Source organism: Lynx rufus, unplaced genomic scaffold (genome assembly GCF_022079265.1).
Source record: "Lynx rufus isolate CCGP_SWC_20201006 ecotype Redwood Valley unplaced genomic scaffold, mLynRuf1.p SCAF_1, whole genome shotgun sequence".
NCBI classification, from domain to species: domain Eukaryota; kingdom Metazoa; phylum Chordata; class Mammalia; order Carnivora; family Felidae; genus Lynx; species Lynx rufus.
In genome coordinates this window covers 53,594,847-53,615,233 of record NW_025814823.1, presented here as the reverse complement: position 1 = coordinate 53,615,233, position 20,387 = coordinate 53,594,847, and the positions used below count along the sequence as shown (strand labels likewise).

The 20,387-nt window shown below is 35.6% G+C and overlaps 1 protein-coding gene across 1 annotated transcript in view; it reads right to left on the bottom strand.

Moving 5' to 3' along the window:
• Positions 1 to 12,840: 12,840 nt before the first annotated feature.
• The window catches only part of NDFIP2 (Nedd4 family interacting protein 2), a 64,379-nt gene continuing 56,832 nt past the window's right edge, over positions 12,841 to 20,387 (bottom strand). The window contains exons 7-9 of the mRNA XM_047081012.1: positions 19,382 to 19,448; positions 16,402 to 16,507; positions 12,841 to 13,818 (exon numbers count right to left, since the gene is read on the bottom strand). Coding sequence (XP_046936968.1) covers positions 16,404 to 16,507; positions 19,382 to 19,448 — 171 coding nt within the window. The 3' untranslated portion in view covers positions 12,841 to 13,818; positions 16,402 to 16,403. The remainder of the gene's footprint in view (positions 13,819 to 16,401; positions 16,508 to 19,381; positions 19,449 to 20,387) is intronic.

Here is a 20,387-nt window from a genome sequence, read left to right as displayed (position 1 = left end):
ATACAACCAGGAAAATGGTTAAATTATTGGAGGGGACAATAGCTTATTTTTAAGAGGATAATTCTAATGTTTTCTGAGCTTTCTGTATACAATCCCAGTGACGTCTGTTCAATCTTACAAAAAGCAAAACCCTCTTTTTAGCACTGAATATTCCATTGTCTGATACTACAGTTTATTTATTCATTCACCTACTGAAGTACATTTTCATTACTTCCAAGTTTTAGCAATTATGAATAAAGCTTCTAGAAACATCCATGCACTGGTTTTTGTGTGTTCATAAGTTTCCAACTCCTTTAGGTAAATACCAAGGAGTGCAACTGCTGGATCCTGGAGTATGTTTAGCTTTGTGAGAAACTGCCAAACTGTCTTCCAAAGTGACTGTGTCACTTTGCATAATAACCAGCAATGAATGAGAATTTCTGTTGGTCTGCATCCTCTCCAGAATTTGGTGTTGTCCGTGTTCCAGATTTTGGCCATGTTAATAGGTTTGTAGTGGTGTTTCATAGTTATTTTCATTTGAATTTCCCTGATAACATGGGATGTGGAATACCTTTTCATATGCTTAGCTGCTATCTACGTGTATCTTCTTTGGTGAGATGTCAAGGTCTTTCGCCCTTTATTAATTTATGTATTTTTAAGCAGGCTCCACACCCAACATGAGATCAAGAGTCACACACTCTACCAACCAAGACAGCCAAGGGCCCTCTTTGGCACATTTTTTAATCAGGTTGTTTGTTTTCTTATTGTTGGATTTTAAGAGTTGTTTGTATATTTTGGATCATAGTCCTTTATCAGATGTCTCTTGCAAATATTGTATTCCACTCTGTGACTTGTCTTCTCATTCTCTTCACACTGTCTTTCACAGAGATTGAGTTTTTGGTTTTCGTGAAGTCCAGCTTATCAATTATTTCATTCATGGATTGTGCCTTTAGTGTTGCATCTGAAGAGTCATCACCATACCCAAGGCCATCTAGGTTTTCTCCTGTATTATTTTCTAAGATTTTTATAGATTTGCATTTTCCACGTAGGTCTGTCATCTATTTTGAGTTCATTTTTGTGAAAGGTGTAAGGTCTGTGTCTAGATTCATCTTTTGCATGTGGATGGCCAGTTGTTCCAGCACCATGTGTCCAAAAGACTACTTTTGCTTCATGGTATGGCCAGTGCTCCTTTGTAAGAGATCAGTTGACAGTATTTATTTAGGTCTATTTCTGGGCTATTTTGTTCCATTGATCTATTTGTCCCTTCTTTCACCAAGAAAAGACAATACTTTCTTGATTTCTGTAGCTTTGTAGTAAGTGATGAAGTCAGGTCAGGTCAGTTCTTCAACTTTGTTCTTCAATAATGTGTTGGCTATTCTGGCTCTTTTGCCTCTCCATATAAACTTTAGAATCAGGTGCTTGATATCCACCAAATAACTTGCTGGGATTTTGATTGGGATTGCATTAAATCTATAGGTCAAACTGGGAAGAACTGACATCTTGACAATACTGAGTCTTTCTATCCATGAATATAGACTATCTCTCCTTTTACTTCTTTAATTTTATTTATCACTTCTATAATTTTCTTCATATAGATCTTATACATATTTTGTTAGATTTATACCTAAGTATTTCATTTTGGGGGGGTGCTAATGTAAGTGGTACTATGTTTTTAATTTCAAATTCCACCTGTTCATTGCTGATATAAAGGAAAGCAACTGATTTTTTTTTTTAATATTAACCTTGTATCCTTTAACCTTGCTATAATTGCCTGTTGGTTCCAGGAATTTGTCTATTCATCTCAAATGTGAAGAACGACAGTTTTATTTCTTCTTTCCCAATCTGTATAGCTTTAATTTCCTTTCCTTGCATTATTACATTAGCATGGACTTTCTGTACAATTTTGAAAAGTGGTGGTGAAATGGGAAATTCTTGCTTTGTACCTGATCTTAGTGGGAAAATTTGGAGTTTCTCACCATTAAGGATGATGTTAGCGCTAGGGTTTTGGAGACAGTCTTGATCAAGTTGAGGAAGTTCCCCTCTATTCCTAGTTTACTGAGTGCTTTTATCATGAATAGATGATGAATTTTGTCTGATGTTTTTTCTGCATCTATTGATATATTTATGTGATTTTTCATTTTTAGTTTGTTGATGTAATGAATTACATTGATTTTTAAATGTTGAACCAACCTTGCATATCTGGTGATAAATCTTACTTTTTATGCACTGTCAGATTTGATTTACTAATCCGGATTTGTAATGAGGATTTTTGTGTCTATGGTCATGGGAACAACTGGTCTAGTTTACTTTTCTTGTAATGGCTTTGGTTTTGGTATTAGGGTATTGCCAGCCCCATAGAATGAGTTAGGAAGCATTCCTTCTGCTTCTGTCTTCTGAAAGAAATTGTAGAAAATTGGTATAATTTCTTAAATGTTTGGTAGAACTCACCAGTGAACCCACCTGGCTTGGTGCTTTGTATTTTAGAAGGTTATTAATTACTGATTTGATTTATTTAATAGAGATAGGCCTATTCAGATCATCTGTTTCTTCTTGGTGAATTTTGGCAAATTGTGTTTTCCAAGGAGTTGGTCCATTTCATCTAGGTTATTAAATTTGGGGGTATAGAGCTATTACTCATATTCCTTTATTATCCTTTGGGGTTTGTAATGATGATGTCCCTTTTTCATTTCTGATATTTCATTTCTAATTTGTGTCCTCTCTTTTTTTAGCCTGGCTTTATATAGGTTTATTAATTTTCTTTATCTTTTCAAAGACCTAGCTTTTGGTTTCCTTGACTCTGTCTATTGAAATTCTGTTTTCAATATCACTGATTTCTGCTCTAATTCTTTCTTCTGCTTACTTTGGATTTAATTCACTCTTTTTCTAGTTTCATAAGGTAGAAACTTGAATTATTGATTTTAGCTTTCTTCTTTTCTAATGTATGCACTGTTATAAAGTTCCCTCTATGCACTGCTTTCACCACCAATTTTGCTAAGTTGTCTTTTTTTTTTTTTTTAAGTTTATTTATCTTGAGAGAGACAGAGACAGCACGAGCTGGGGAGGGGCAGAGAGGGAAAGAGGGAGAATCCCAAGCAAGCTCCACACTGCCAGCTGTGGAGCCCAATGCATGACTCAAACTCATGAACCATGAATTCGTGACCCAAGCTGAAATAAAGTCAGTCACTTAACAAACTGAGCCACCCAGGCACCCCAATAAGTTATGTTTTCATTTTCATTTAGTTCTAAATATTTTTAAATTTCTCTTGAGATTTCTTATTTGACCCATGTGTTATTTAGAAGTGTGTTGTTTAAAATTTTCACAAATTTGGGGATTTTCCAGTTATCTTTCTGTTATTGATACTTAATTCCATTGTGATTTGAGAGCAGACATAGTGTCATTTCTATTCTTTTAAATTTATTAAGCTCTACCTTGTGGCCAAGAACGTAGTCTACTTTGGTGAATGAATAATGTGTCTTGTTAGATGTAGTCTGTAGATATCAATTATATCCAGTTCATTGATGGTGATGAGTTCAGCATATCCTTACTGATTTTGTCTGTTGGATCTGTCCAAAAATCCTCCTCTGAAAGATTTCAAATTTAAGAATTCAGATAGTCTTGCATTTGACTCATGTATATTGAAGATGGCTAATGAGACATCTAGTCAACAGCAGTCTAATGGGATGTGTATTGTGAGTTTCTGACAGTCCCAGTAAAGCACTTCTCTTTCCCACGTGGGTTATATATATGTAAGCAATACAACAAAAGAGTGGAACATGGAGAATTAAAATACTAACTTTATTGCTGATAAAACTAGATTGGAGGGTATAGTTTAGTTAAATGAATTCCAGAATTAGGCAGATGTACCCTACCCAGGTCATGTGAGACTTCCCTGAGCAGGAGCAGAACAGAGCTTGCCCTGAAGAACAGAGCACAACTGCAACCCCTGTGAGCTGCTAGCTCCCCAGAGGAAGAAGAGAAGCTGAGCAGAACATTCCTAGGTGTTTACATTTCAAATTTATCCATCAAATAAATTACTCCCCAGGGGAAGACCTAATAAAAAGGGAGGTCAGAAGTTATACTAATTACATTTCATCCACAAGGAAGAAACATCAAAAGTGGTGGAGGAACATCCCCCCATCTTCCAACAGTACATTAAATCTTAAAAACAAACAAACAAACACACACCTCTAGTTCACAAATTGTAAAATATTAGCATTATTAGAAACATTTCCCTAGAATTTGAGGTCCCAGAGATTTGCCAAATGTAGACAAATGGCTGAAGTTAATACACAGGATGGGGTTCACATTACAAGTAATTTCTCATTCAGAATTTTTAATATTTGGCCTTTACTCTTGACTTCAGACAATGACAAACTAGGTTTATGTTAGCAAAAAAATGGTAATTGAAGGAAAAGGCAGAAAAGGGAGGAAAGGCAGGAAGTAAGGGAAGTAGAAACAAAAGAGGGGAAGGGCAACCGCTGTTAACAAGTAGGTATAAACAGTACCAGACTTCTTTCTCTACATCTCCTCTGCACTGTGCTACACAGAGTTGAGAGGGAAATCAATTTCAGAATCTGGAACGTTAACAAGCAAGAGGTATGTATTTCTATAGGGCTTCATTACATATTCTTTCTTTAACTCTTTGAGAAAATAGTTTTTTTTCTGGGGAATAGTTTGGAGTGAGAAAATATGGATTTCCAGCTAACATTGAGGGGGAAGGCAAAGCAAAGCTCCAAACTGTACATAATCATTGCAAATACACTATGAGGGAAGTGTCTGCACAGACTTCCCTGGTGGGGACAGCCAATGAGTCTCAGAGTCATATCTCCTGTACTGGTCAGAGGGCAGAACTCAAGGCAGGTGAGAGTGGAGACGTTGTTTTGGGGGGCCTATTGGGGCAGCAGGGTCTCTATCTAGAAAGCTACTTGGCTCCAAAGGATCAGACTTAATTTCATTTCTGAAAATACAAACCAAAATCATAATTTGGGAGCTAGATCACTGTAAAAAGAGATTGCCTAATTCACCTGAGCCATTCTCATTGGTTGTTTTACCAAGCAATAATTTAAAAATGGCACCTGCTTCCCCTAGCAAAGTTTTGTTGACAGGAAGTGTGGATAGCACTGAATGGTCTCTGCGACAGGGGCTGAATTATGGCTACTGATATTTTCACTAAGCCTATCTGTTAGCAGTTGTTGGGAAGTTAGTTGCTCCATGGGACTCCCAGTTAGAGGAAAAAAAAGAGAATGAAGGGGTGAGCAAAGCAGATGTAAACCCGCTCCTTACACTGCCACTGTATTGAGTTGACTGACAATCAATAAACCAAGTGCAAGGAGACTGGATGGTCAGTGATCCCGTGGGCAGGCTCATGTTGGTGGCTTCTGATGACCTTGAGCTGCTCTTCTGGGAAAATGAGTGGCTTTGGGGAAATGGATGGTTACACCTATATCAGTCTGAATTGTTCTTAAATATCTGTAACAAAAACCTGAGTAACAATACCTAAGCAATTATTTTTCTTTGAGCAGAAAGTTGGAAGGTAGGCAGGTCCAGGGCTCATGCAGTGCCCCGTGATGTCAGCAAAATCAAGGCTCCTCCTTTCTTACTGCTGTCATACTTAAGTCTATCAACTGTTGCTTCAATGGCACAATAGTTGCTTCAGCTCAAGATGTCACACTTGAGCTCAAGAAAGGAAAAATTGGGAAAAAGAGAATGAGGGGTTGCCAACGTCTGTTGGTTTAGCCAGAGAATAGTGACTGCCACATCCTGGAACACAATTTTGGTCCTGAAACAAGGGGAATTAGTTTGAAACCCAGAATCATTTTGGTCTTCCCTAAACCTTCCCAGCCTGGGTATTTTGTCGACTCCGACCCCTTTCCTCCTTATAATAAACTAGTTCCAGAGAACTTCTCACCAAAAATAGACCTATCAAAAGATCACAAAGCAGGACATCTAAATGCTGCAGATATCAGATCCTGGAATAGCCCAGCTCCCAAAGGCCCTGAAGTCACATGTCATGCCTCATCTAGAGACTAAAGAACCAAGAAAATAAACCTTGGTTTCTCAGGAGAAACAAAGTACACTTGCAGGAATAAACAGTAATCTCCCCCTGAGAGTGGTCTCCTGGGATACAGAGAAAAAGGCACATTGTCTCAGACGTTGTACCTCGGATCAGCTCACCTTCATATGAAACCAGTTCTGCTGACATCATAGAAGACAGGGCCATCCTAGTTAAAAAAAAAAAAAAAAAAAAAAAAAAGTATGTGGAAAAAGTCTGTAGGATTCTGTAATAGTTAACAGTGATTGCTTCTGGAAAGGGAGAGAACATTGGAAGGTACGTGAAAAGGAGAGATCACAGTTTATTCTAATACGTCTTGTACCAGTGTAATTAGAGAAGAGGGTGCCTGTACCATCATTAACTTCTGAGGCCAGTAGTAGCTGCAGTGGCAAAGCGAGTGGTTCACAGGGTCATGTGGAGAACCTCAGGCTTGGTTTTGCAAGCGCTTCCTCTGTGCCGGGCACATCGGAGGCTAGGAAGCTACAGCAGGCATGGGCCCAGCCTCCAGAAGGAGAGATGAGGCATGAATGCAAATGACTGCCACACAGCAGAAAGCAGATTGATAATAACGGGGCTCAGATGAAGTGTCCTGAGGATTGGAAGAACGCTTATTTCCTTCTGAGGAGGACCAAGGAAGGCAGAGCATCATGGAAGACATGGCAAACTATGAAATGTTTGTAATACACGTAAACATACTTGCACATCTGTTTTCTCTAGATCTAGTTCCAGTGTCACCTCCGTAGTGAGGGGAGCCCTGGTTCTCCCAGAGGTCAGTTGTTCAGATCCATGATTTCTGTCCCTACCTCATATTAGCACATTTTTCTGTTTATAAATCTTCCTCCACTGGACCCTGAGTTAAAGGGCAGAAAGTATTTCCCGTATCCTGATGCACACACAGCTTGGCACTAGCAGCCATCCCATCCAGCCATTTTCTGAGCTGTGCTGGGTGTCGGGGAGGCAGGCAAAGTTGAATAAGATTTAGTATCTGCAACTGAGGATAAAAACACGAAAGTCAGTAATGATAATGCGGTGTCCTAAGTGCCTTGATAGAAATAATACACATGGCTATGAAAACCAAGAGGACCAGAATCAGAGTGAGATGGTGAGAGAATGGCCTTCCCAAAAGCTCTTTTTAAAGAAGGTGGAAAAATGAATAGGGTATATGGATTTCATGTGAAGGCAACAGCACCAGCCCTTCAGCATTCAAAAATATTTAGTTGACCCCAATTATGATCAGGGTAGAGTCTAGGGAGGGGACTTAACTCCCATCTAAGTATTTCCCTTCCAACGTAATAGACATTTCTGAAAATAAATTGAAGATTAAGAAACCATAATTATAAGAGAAAGCTGGTGAGTCCTAGAATTCCTAGAATCAGAAGCAACCTGCCCACAAACTATCTTCCGATCGCTTCTCAACCAGGATTTTAGCACACGGGTCCCCTGAGTTAAAGCAATATGTCACCGATTACAGGTTTCCCCCGCTATCCAAAAGTAGAGCATTCCTATGAAACCTTTTGTAAGCCAAAATGTATAAAGCAGCAATTACCACAGATTTATATGAAAGCAATTACCATTAAATTTATTACCATTAATTTTTGAGTATTCCTGGATCCAAAAAATCCTCTCTCTCAGGCTTTTCTGGTACCTTAGGAGACATCTTGCTAACAAATGCACAAAACCAACCATGATAAGTCACAGATGCTCACACACACAGTTCAGAGCTCTGGCAGCCTGATGCTGAGATACTAGGAGCCGGCCATGGGAAGCAGCTTGACGGGGCCACTCTGGCCACCTGGGGTGCGCGCTGCAAAACAAATGCTGAATGCTATTTTTGCTTTTCACCTTTCTTCATTAAAGCTAAAATCTTTGGATTTCTTTCAGTTAGCAAAAACGAGAACATAGGTTTTCACAGAAGTGAAGTGGCATACTGCAGACTTTCAAAAAGCAGGGGATACTTATAAAAAATAACATCACTACCAAAAAAAAAAAAGTAACCTCATTCCAATTCAACAGCAAAGCTTGGAGGGACTGGTTTGGGGGCCTCCACGCTTTGGCCTGGAGAGATCTGTGTGAGCTTCTTCTCTCCCCACCAGCTAGAGTGCTTTATTGCTCATCAAACAGGCAACTTCCTTCCCCTTGGCATGATTGTGTCCTTTAAAGTCAATTGTCACCTAAGAAATTTTGCTTTGATTCCACTTGCTGCAAAGAAGATACAAGGAACAAACATTAGATCAACAGGATATTATAATCACCCTTTTTGGCAGGTGCAATGCTCACACCAGGCAAGGGTCAGGCTTGTTTCAAATCCTTGAGGCATCTGCTGACACTAACAGGCAGTCTTGGTCAGGAAACACTGAGCAAAGACGTAATATTGCCCACCTTGTTCTTTTGCTTAAACCTCCCCTAATCTTCAGGTACATGTTGTGCCCCTTAACAAACGGGTGAGGAAACTGAGGCTTTGGCTAAGCAAATTGCCTCAGCTTACATGGAAGTTGATATTTGAGCTCAGGTTTTGTTAAGCTGGCTCCCAAACCCAGTCTTTGTTACATAAAGCTGCTTCTCTTAATAATCCATAGGCTCCTCAAGGATAGAGAAGGGAAGGTGCTAGTGGAAAAGTAGTTACGTTTTTTGAGGCAAAATCAACTGTCTGAAAATTAATCCAATTCTGCTCACTTTACAGGATTATGGAGAAAACAACTGCCTTCTCAGCACAAACAGTTCTATTCTGCCACAACGCTCCCACACTGCCCTGTTGATACAGCCCTGCAGAGCCTCGCCGTGTGTATAAAGGCACGAAAACCAGAAGGGCTCTCATTCAGAGAGGTCATAAAGCAAGAACTCAAGAAATGCTCATTAACTCTTTAAGATCTGTTTTATGTGCCTTTTCCCTTTCCCTGCAAGAAGTCTTCCACTGATCCTAACATTGTTAACTAATCACCTGTGTACTAGGAGCTAGCTAGAGAGAGCACACAATGGTGAAAAAGGAATCAGCAGTACTATCAGACCCAAATCCCGGAACTTCAAACTATGGGAAGGAAATGTGCTGTCCACTGGGCAGGTATATTGCACTGGACCCTCTGGAAGTTGAAGCTGGAATGTTAATTTACCCAAACTTCCAGGTGATTATAATGCACCATACGCAGCTCTAAAGAGAGGTCCTAAGAATCATTCAATCAAGAATTCACCCCTGGAGATCCCACTCGATTAGGGAAATGTTAAGACTCGTTTATCTTTTAAAAGTTCATACCTCTCAATGAACTGATGTTCTTTTCCATAATCTGCTGGCCATTTTAAAAGCTGGATTTAGGAAGTGATATTTCCCATTTATGCCATCACCAATGCTTGGTAGCAATTAAAGAGTCTTTAGGTCTTATCTCTGAATAAGATGAAAATTAAAATTGTAGAGCCCAAATCCCATACATAGATTTCATAGCCACCAAACCAAATCACCAAGCAGGAATTCAGATAGCTGATAAAGTAAGTTTGATGGGAAAGGAATGATAAATGTATTTCCACACAGGGGATTTATGTACAAGAACTGTTCTTGAATCTCTGAGTAGTTCATACTTTCCAACAAGGTTATCCGCTACTTTTCATATGCTGAGGGCAGAGGCTCTTCCAAATTTCTTTGGAGCTTTGAGTAAACTTATGTTTCTTGACTTTGCTATGCTTCTGACAAAGCTAAAAGAGGAAAGTATGCTGTAAGGATAGCCTATACCCCTTCTTGTGTCACTGAAGGTAAAATGTTGATTTTAAGTAAAACAAACACACAAGGAGTGGGAAAGTAATGAGGTGACTCATTTTGCAAGTGTGAGAGATAGGAAAGCCACCTGTAAGTTTCTGTAAACCAGGAGTGTATGACGTTCGCTTGCCATAACCTCAACTGCTAAAACAGTAATACTCTAACTACTGAATTTTTTTACAGTTTTCATGAAAATCAAGTGGGTTTTTAAAAGCTGGTAGCTCAATCTCTCAAAACCAAAATCAAAGAATGAAAGCTAAGCTGAAAACTTCAAGAAAGAAAAGTTAACGCAAACATGTGGAGTTCAAAATAAACATTTTTAAAAACTTTTATGAAGTATGGAATGAGCTTTTTGGTTTCTTTTTTTCTAAGTAACTTGAAGTTTTTTGCACTTTAGGTCTTATGTCCCAAATGAAAATACAAGCCCATAACACAGGCAGGTCTGGCCCATGGTTACCACTGATATTTTGCAAAGTAGCAATGAACATAAATTATTTCCATAAAGCTGGTTTTTTGCATTTATTAAAATTAAACTACAATCACCTCCCAACAAATTACTGTGACAAGTTAAATGTTGTTCCCCACTCTAACCTAATTCCATGCCAGGTGTTTTCATCTTAAATGACGTCTACCATATAACCATTTTGTGAGGCCAAGGTGGCAATAATATGTTGTCAATCTTAAACTGATTTTCAAAAGGATGCACAGGTTCACATTTCCACATCTATAGAACTTTATTAACAAGTAAAACACATGTCAGCATGTTTTATATATGGGCAAGGATATTCTTACAATAATTGGCACATCATCATCTAACAGTTGAACTTTATCCTGAATGAGATTTTTTAAAAGAATACACTAACATTTCATATGTCGGAGGAATTATATAACTAATAAACAATTAACATAACATTTAACAGCAGTCTTAAAATATAAAAGCTCATTGTTTACTCTTTACTATAAGCTGGAGTCATTCCAATACAATTTCTATTTAAAAAGAAAAAAGAAAGAAAAAAAAAAGATACTGTGCGTATTCTACAGGCCAGACAAATGCACTGGCTAGGAAAGGCTGTGACAACAATTAACTCCTGACCTAATACGCCAGCTCCTTCTCCCAAAGGGCAGTGGGCTTAGGCAGTCACTTCTCAGTGAAAGGTACAGCTATATAGACACTGTGTTCATATAACTTATTCTCCTTTTTAGGACACTTTTCAGAGAAGAGGCACTATTTAAGCTGAGAAAACAAATAATCACAACTGTTTCTGAGCAAGCTCAGGACATGTCACTCCAGTTAAATACAGTATCACATTCACCACTGTTATGTTTGTGCTTTGGGGGACAGAAAGGACCAGTTGAAAAAGAAATGTTAAATTAAGAAACCCTGATTTTTTTTTTCTCCAATTGGACTTTTTGGATTTCACTTTTCCTGTGACGAAAGGTTTTGCTGGGAATTAGTGATTACTGTCCTAACAGGTTAAAATTTATGAACAACCTCAAAGGCAAGGGAGGTATCTCACGGTCTCAAAAGGCTAGACATTAGTATTTTTTTTCTCTGTTAAACGGAGATTTTTATTTTAACTGAGTATAAGATCTTCTAATTTCAAATTTCTAATTCGATCCTGAACACACTGTACAGAAAAATGTATTTTTACCTTAAATTCAGTTGATTTCATAAATACATAAAAATGGATTATCCTGGCCATAACTAGCTTACTCAAATATAATCAATACAATTTAATAAACATTCACATTAACTTCCAAGCCCCGATTCATATTCATTCAAAAATTATTTAGACATCCTAACAAAGATTCCGATTTGTGAACTTCAGGACAGAGTGCAAAGGTGGTTCAGAATCCCCCAAGCACAACAGCAGCTGCTCTACCCCAGCTCACAGCAAATGAAGGGAAGTGTGCAGGATTTCACAGATCCAGAAGAGAATGTTAAGTTTTTAAAACTAATATTCTGATTCCCCTGACTAATGAGATTTAAGGCTACCATTGAATTGTACCACTTAGAAAGCATCCGGCAACATGCACACTTGAACCTTACAGATTTGAAAGGGAAAAAAAAAAAAAATCCAAACAGAAAATGAAGTTTTTGATGTTGGACCAAAAGTGACACATCCATAATCAGAAACCAAGTATAAATACCACAAGAACTAAAATACTACATTTTAATAAAGAGATGTGATAGGTGATCTAGTAATCTAAAATTACCATGTATGAAAGCTTAATTTCATTTAAAAATTACCACAAAAAAACAAGTACAGGTGTATAGGAACTTAATATGAGATAAAGAAGAGATCTAGTATTAGATCATATTTCTTATAAGTACATTCTAACTTTAATTTCCAAATCAGGCAACTAAATTAAATATTTTGTTTTCTTTACCCCATGCTACTGTTTGACCTCAAGGGGGTAACACAGGTACCTCAATCAACAATAAGAAATTCCATGCAGGGAGAATGAATGAGGAAAAACAATAGGCTCAATTAGCAAAACAAAACTGCATGTTTTATTTATCAAAGACAATGAAATAAATCAGAAAATACAGAGAAATACAAAAGAAGTTATAAAGTATAACTTATTTTTTCAGAAATGGAAAAATGTCCCTGAATACTTTTAGATGTATTTTTTAGTAGTCAGCATCAAATAATAAACGAGCAACCAATTGTGTATGTTCTATATATCCGTATTAAATGATTTTTAAGTTGAAAAGAGGATATAATTTCCATCATTTTTAATGTTGGCATTCAAAAGCAAAAATATAACTAAAAAGAAAACAGATGAGACATAAAATGATTTGCAAAATGGCAGTAGCTTATGAATGTAGATTCCAGTTGTAATAATGGTCACAGACACACATATTCTTGCAACACACACACACACACCACACCCCCATATTCCACACGTTTCCATAACTTGAAGACAGATTAGTCTGCATATCTCAATTCAAGATAGGATTTTTATAGGTTAATCCTATAATCAAAGCAAGAAGCTACTAGTACAAGTTCTTATTTGCTTCGTTTAACAAACTAAACCTCTAAAGAAAAAATTATTACAATCATAATTGAAAGATACTTTTATTGGCTTTTTAAAAGACAAATGCAAATGAGAGTATCTTATTCAGAAAATTAACTTTCAAAAACATCTTAAATGAAATAAATAGAACATCTAATACAATCTCTTCCTCCAAGAATCTCTAAGATGGCAATGCTAAAAACCAAGCTTCTCAATTAAGAGTCCCTAAAACTGGCATGTCCCTTAAAAAGAAAAAAAAAAAAAAACAGGAAGATTTTTTTTTTTTATAAAGGACATGTGGAATACCCACATTTGCTTAAAATTTGTCCTAAAACAAACTATCTTTAACACCCAAATTTTCTCTATATATTAAGTTCACTTAATTTTAAATTAAAAGATATCCAGACAGTTTCTAAAATAATGCAGAAAGTAATTTATGCATGGTTATTTACAGAAAGAATATGCTAAATAATAATGTAAATATCATGTTCACAAATCTGACAAAGCTTTTCTATAATCAGCACTGCAGGTTTCAAAAACCTATATATAACAAAGGATGTTCCATGTGTAGAGTTACTAGATGAATCTAGAAGCCAGAAACTATAAAGCATTTGACATGGTTAATAATTTCATTTTATTATACTAAATGTCAGGTCAAAAGTCAATGGCATTTACATGCTGGAAGACTGTTTTTTACTCAGCTCTTTCAATTATACCAAACACCGATTGACCAAATATGACTGGACTTTACTGATACAACTTTACGGTCTCTTTCAAGTATACGCAAATCTTTTAAATGGGCACATATGCAAATGTGCAAAACGAATGAAATATAAATATTTAAGAGAATGAACAGAATTGGCCTTTAAGCATAAACCACCCTGCCATTCAATCTTGAAGATCTATCTTTTCTTCACTAATTTGTCTTCTGCTTTTAGTAGTCTTCTATTCTATTAAAGTTGTAGGTTTACAGATGATCTGGAAATTTCAAGATATAAGAAAAGAATGTCTGGTCGATGTAGTCTAGGGACAAAGAAAGAATTAGTCTTAAAGTATATTAAAATGCAAATATCTAAATGATAGTACAAAAACCCATTTTATAGCAGTAGTACATCAAGTATATAATGCTCTTTTGGTAAAGATGACATAAAACAGCATATATCAGAATATATTTCAACATTTAAGCTTCTATAGAAAACCATCTAGAAAATATGTATATTGTAGACTCTTGAAAATGCAAACAAGATAATCACAATACACTCAATGTTATTTCTTGCAAAGACATTTTAGTGGCTAAAGAGAAAATTGACCTCTTCTAGGTAGAGGTAAAAGAACATTCTTTAAAAATGCTGGTTTATTTTTGAGAGAGAAAGGGAGAGCGCGCGTACGCACAAGCAGGAGAGGGGCAGAAAGAGGAGGAGACACAGAATCTGAAGCAGGCTCCAGGCTCCAAGCTGTCAGCACAGAGCCCGATGCAGGACTTGAACCCACGAACTGTGAGATCATGACCTGAGCCTAAGTCAGACACTTAACCAACTGAGCCACCGAGGCGCCCCGAGGTAAAAGAACATTTAAAAGTATACTTTAATATTATCCAGAAATACAACTACATTCACTCTACTCTTCAGCAGAAATAAATAAATTATATTAGATAATGTAAAACTCATGTTACAAAGTTTAAGCGCTCAAATAAAAAAACCATACAATTTATTTATAAAAAGGATATTTAGTTATAGTAACTTTGGAACATTTTGTACTTGTAGACAGATACAGAAGTTAAGTGTTTTAGCAGACATTTTGCTTATGGAGTTCAAATACTTTAAAAGTTCAAATCAATTATAGACATGAAGTATATGGTGCTTGTTTTAAAAATAGTATAGAGGGAAAAGATATTTGTAAGCCATATATTCAATAAGGAGTTAATATCCAAAATAAAGAACTTGTATAACTTAATAACTGAAAAACCAAACAATCCAATCAAAAAATAGAGGATCTGAATAGACATTTTTCCAAAGACATACAGATGGCCATCAAGCACACGAAAAAGATGCCCGACATCACTATACATCAGGGAAACGCATATGAAAATCACAATGAGATTATCACCTCACGCCTGTCAGCATGGCTATAATCAAAAAGATAAGAAACAAGTGTTAACAAGGACATGAAGAAAAGGGAAACCTTGTGAGCCGTTGGTGGGAAAGTAAATTAAGGCAACCATGCTGGAAAACAGCATGGAGCTTCTTCAAAAAATTAAAAGTAGAACTACCCTATGATCCAGCAATTCCACTTCTGGCTATCTGTGTGAAGAAAATGAAAAGAGTAATTCAAAAAGATATATGGACCCCTCTGTTAACTGTAGCATTATTTACAATAGCCTAGATATGGAAACTAAGTGCCCATCAATAGATGAATGGATAAAGAAGATGTGGGTGTGTGTGTGTGTGTGTGTGTGTGTGTGTGTAAAATGTAATACTACTCAGCCACAAAAAAGATACTACCATTTGTGACAACATGGATGGACCTTGAGGGTATTATGCTAAGTGAAATAAGTCAAAGAAAGACAAATGCTGCATGATTTCACTTATAAATGCAACCAAAAAACAAACAAACAAACAAACACAATAAAACAACATCCAGACTCATAGATACTGAGAACAGAGTGATGGCTATCAAAGGGGAAGGAGTTTTGGAGTGAGGGGGGCAAAATGAGTGAAGCGGATCAAGAGGTACAAACTTCCAGTTACAAAACAAGTAAGTCATGGGGAAGTAATTTACAGCATGGGGAATACAGTCAATACTGTATTAACTTTGTATGGTGGCAGATGATAACTAGACTTACTGTGATGACCAGTTCACAAAATATACAAATGTCAAATCACTGTATTATACACATGAAACTAATACAATACTGTATGTTACCTGTATTTCAATAAAAAAGAATCTATTATAGAAAATAGAGATACAAGGTCCCTTCAGGTGAAGATACTACTGGTTGCACACAGCCTCCCGAAACTCACTGGATAACTAGTAAGAAATCCCTGCTCGTTTCTTTATTCCCGTTTATTCAAGTTGAAGCCTTCATTATTAGTATAAACTGACACACTTCAAGTAAACAATATCAGAGCTCCTATTTTCTTCACACAACTTTTACTCTCCGATCTAGTTTGTTAAGATCAGTGCACAGAAAATTACTTTTCAATCACAAATTTGTTTCTTGTTTTCTTCAACACATGTGTGACTTTCACATTGTTTTATACAAAGTGCCCATCCCTTCTATGTAAGTGCCTTGTCCTATTTTTCCGACCTTTTAAATTTTGTGCTAATGGTTACATCCTGTGGTTAATCTTTAAAAAAGAAGTGTAAAAAGTCTGACTTAAAGTTTGCTTATTCATTATATATTTAAAAAATTGAAATTTCCAAAGAAATTCAATTTTTAAAATCTATTTTAAAAAGTTCACAACGTATTAAATTTTCATTAGTTGATTAACAGTATATCAATATATTAAATATGCTAAATTTAAGCAAACAATATGAGTGCAAACAATATGCATCTGGTGAATATGAATACATGAAGGGAACAGTTAATATGTTAAGATTTCTTACCTCTATAATAAGAAGAAATACCTTGTTCTATGAGCAGCTGCCATACTTTCAGACATGTTTCTGACTTTTAGATAATTAACAAATCCTCTGAAGAAAAGAAGCAGGCCTGAGAGGTTAAAATCACAGATACATTATGTTCTTATACAGAGGGGGTACCACAAATTTAAAATAGACAATTATAAACAAGATCCTCTCGGCTTAAAGAATTTAATCTGTAAAATTCCATTCATTCCATAACCTATTTTACATTATAATGATAATTCCATCTTAGAAAAATTTAATAAAAGTTTACTGCCTCCCAAAAATTCTTTCAATTTGTTAAGTCCAGATGTATCTAAATTAAAGCAAATCCAGCCATGAAAATCCACAATTATAAAAAATATATACATTTATTCCATTTCTTTAAATAGAAAAGCTACCTAATGCATTTAATGTGATTCAACTCACAGAAATCCCATTTTTATATGAAATTTTTTTGTTGTTTTTAAAGAAATTTCTGGGTTTTTAAGTTTATTTATTTATTTTGAGAGAGAGCAAGCAAGAGAGAGGGAGAGAGAGAGAGAGAGAGAGAGAGAGAGAGAGAATCCCAAAAAGGCTGTCATATTCACTACGGAGCCTGATGATATGGGGCTTGAATTCAAGATACATGATGAGATCATGACCTAGCTGAAGCCAGACTGACTGACTGAGCCACTCAGGCACCCCCATATAAAACTTTTCAATTAATACAACTACTAAGCAAACTTAAGACATATTTGCTAATATAAAGTATTCAAGAAGGAATATATGCGTGTAATTTGCTAACAACTGTGGGATAAAACCAAGAAGCCTGTCTAGCAATATCAAGTGCCTGTCATCTGTGAAATCTGTATTTGAAGACATGTGTGTTACATAAATAATTTTAATTATTACTTCTTATTTTCAAGTAATAATAAGACTAATTTATAATACAAATTTACATAAGAAGAATCAGGAAAGACTTATGAAGCAACCACTCTAGTGATTTCTTAAATGATTTGGGATAGATCTTACTATATCTATTTAGTATTCTCTGTAATAGGAATTTTAAATAACAGCCATTTGCTAACAGGTCTCCTTAGTAATTGAGGGAGAGCAAGCATTGCCTGTGAAATGCTTCAAAGTTTCAGATGAAAAATATTAGTTAACCACAAAAAGCATTAGCATTATTAGTAAATTCTCTGATATACTTATTACGCATAGAATTCTAAGGGAAACATTTACTAACTTCAGTAAATATTTAACTAGTAATGGGAGGGGATGCAAAACAAAAACAGAAGATATATATACATATAGCAAATATATACAAATGCAAAGTTCCAAACTAAATTCATACCCCAAATGCAAGACAGTAACCAAAGTACTAAAAAAGAGCATGGTTGTAATAGACGAAAAAGATAGAAGATACACAAATAATGACTTAAACAAGTGGTATAAATTTCAGCTAAATCTGATCACATCTGCTTCCCATATCCTAACTCCTTCCATTTGTGACTCCCACTCTGAATTCCACCTCATGCTCTTGCAGATGCTGTTCAAAGATAATGCTATTGTGATCCAAATGTAAAAGCATTATTGAATAATGTAAACCAAAATTATTTGTGAAATCCCTTCTTTTGTGTATGAAAACTGCTGTTTCTAAGACATATTTTATTCTGCTCAACCATTTTCTAAAACAAGCCAATTCATACCTAGAAACCAATCAATCATTCAGCAGCTATCATTTCTCAGTGTTCTACAATGTACTCAACATTCTTCTGAGTATATGTGAGAGCAACATTTTCATCATGGATTAAATTTTCGTATTTCGTTAAATGCTAGATAGATTATGGTTCTGATGTGGAAATGAGGTCATCCTCTGCATTCCACTCAGGCCTATAGTTGTCTTCCTAAGGTCCAATCATTAATAATATATTCAGAAGCAACTATACTCACCTAATATGCTTAAATATCTAATAGACTATATATTTTTTTCACTGTTAAATAAGTCGCTCAATAACGATCACAGAATTCAGGCAGTCAGAACACAATTAACAATGCAGAATAACTGCCTAAACCCTCGTAAGAGTCTGGCTCCCTAACAAAATCACAACAGCAGAATAATTTCACTATAATTATTAAATAAAGAATACAGGATCTTTAGTGACCTTATCTGATCGCAAGAATTTGTTTCCATAAAGATCCTAAAGATCCAATAGCAGGACTAAACAAAAACTCAATGAGAACACTGCCACCTACTGAAATGCTATTATTTTCTGGTACAATAATGTTCCTAGAGAAATGTGGGCTTTTAAACTTCAGTATATTCTTCACGCCAGTAAATAAATCTGAAATGTGGATTAAAGGCATCATGTGATTTTAAGATTAACTTATCATACATCTAAAGTGAAAATCACCAGGCAACAAAAATTGGAAATCCATAAAATTCATCAATATTAATAAAAAGACATGCCTTGTAAGAAGAAAACTCAACAGAAGTACTGGGGTCTTTAGGCATGAAGTCTTCTGCCTGGCTGATTAATGATTAATGCAGGGTATGTTTCAAAAGTATAAAGAACGTTTCAATGTTCCAAAAATAAGTAAAACGCATAGAACAACTATCCTACTCTCAACATCTCCTAGGATCGTTAAAAGAAATTATGCATGTATATTTTCCAAGATAAATGCCGAAGACATTTTTTAAAATCATTTTAGGGTGTTCAAGTTTTATATATTTAATTATCATCCAACCACTGATTTTTTAAATCGACAGGCTCTGGATTTTAAATCCAAAATCTAGAGTGCTATGTATAATTACCCAAATAGCTTAGATGATTTAAGTGCTAGGACAGGAGAACTTTACAACAGAAAAATTATTACCACCTAAGTTCCAACACAATGGGTTTACATCTTACAATTTGGGGAAATGTCAAAGTTAAACTAAATGTAAATTAAACTGAAATTTAATTAAGAATAAACTTACCAAGTACAAGAAATATCCACCAAAGCCAATATTGTCCATTGAAATATCCAGTAAAATAATCAGAAAACTATGGAGTGAACATAAATATATTAACCATATTTATGTACGTGAATTTGAAAATGAAAGATCAGCCTCAATTTCAGAATCATGTACCTCAAATAATCTCTAGCACTTAACACAAAGAGAAAAAAAAATGCCTAATACATTATGTAATACATACATAATTACTTAATACATTATGTAATATATACATAGTTACTTGAGGAGAAAAAACTCTTTAAAATCTTTTATACAATAGCTAACAAACTTATACAAAGTATTTTAGAAACAAAAATCAGTTTCAAGATGCTTGTAAGAAAGAAAGGTAAATTCTATGTATCTGAATCCAACTTTCTCATTAAAGAGTTCACATGTTGGTTCTTTCTTCATAATCTCTCAAAGCCACAACTACCATCCCAAACACACTACAGCAACCCGCTGCTTTAGATATTAACACCAAAAGCCACATTAGTTTAATCTTATCAGATGGGGATGTTCGGCTGACCTCTAAAAAGAAGAGCTTTTGACCTTCTGTACACCCCCTACTGTTAATCACTGCCAAGAATACTAGGCACATAAAGACCCCCAACTCATTAGACTCTTTTTATTTTCAAACTAGATGCTCCAGTATTCAGCTCTCAACAGTGAGCTGAGAACAGCTAAATGAACCTTGAAGTGGCATTTCAACAGTTCCTATTAGTGACCACGGTAGACAGTTTTATATGTTCTGTAAAATGAGAATATGAACAGGCAGATGGGAAGGGAGAGTTTGATGACAATGACCACGGCTATCTTTTCCTTGATTAGACTCTGGATGTCATGATTTTAATTACTGAAAAAAAATTTTGTAAAAAGTCAAACTAATTTTCTTCAGAGTTACTTCAGATAATTCTTCTCTATGACCCTTTAGCATTAAACAGTGTTGCAAATAGTTGTTTGTTGAAAGTAATATAACCTAGTCTAAAAC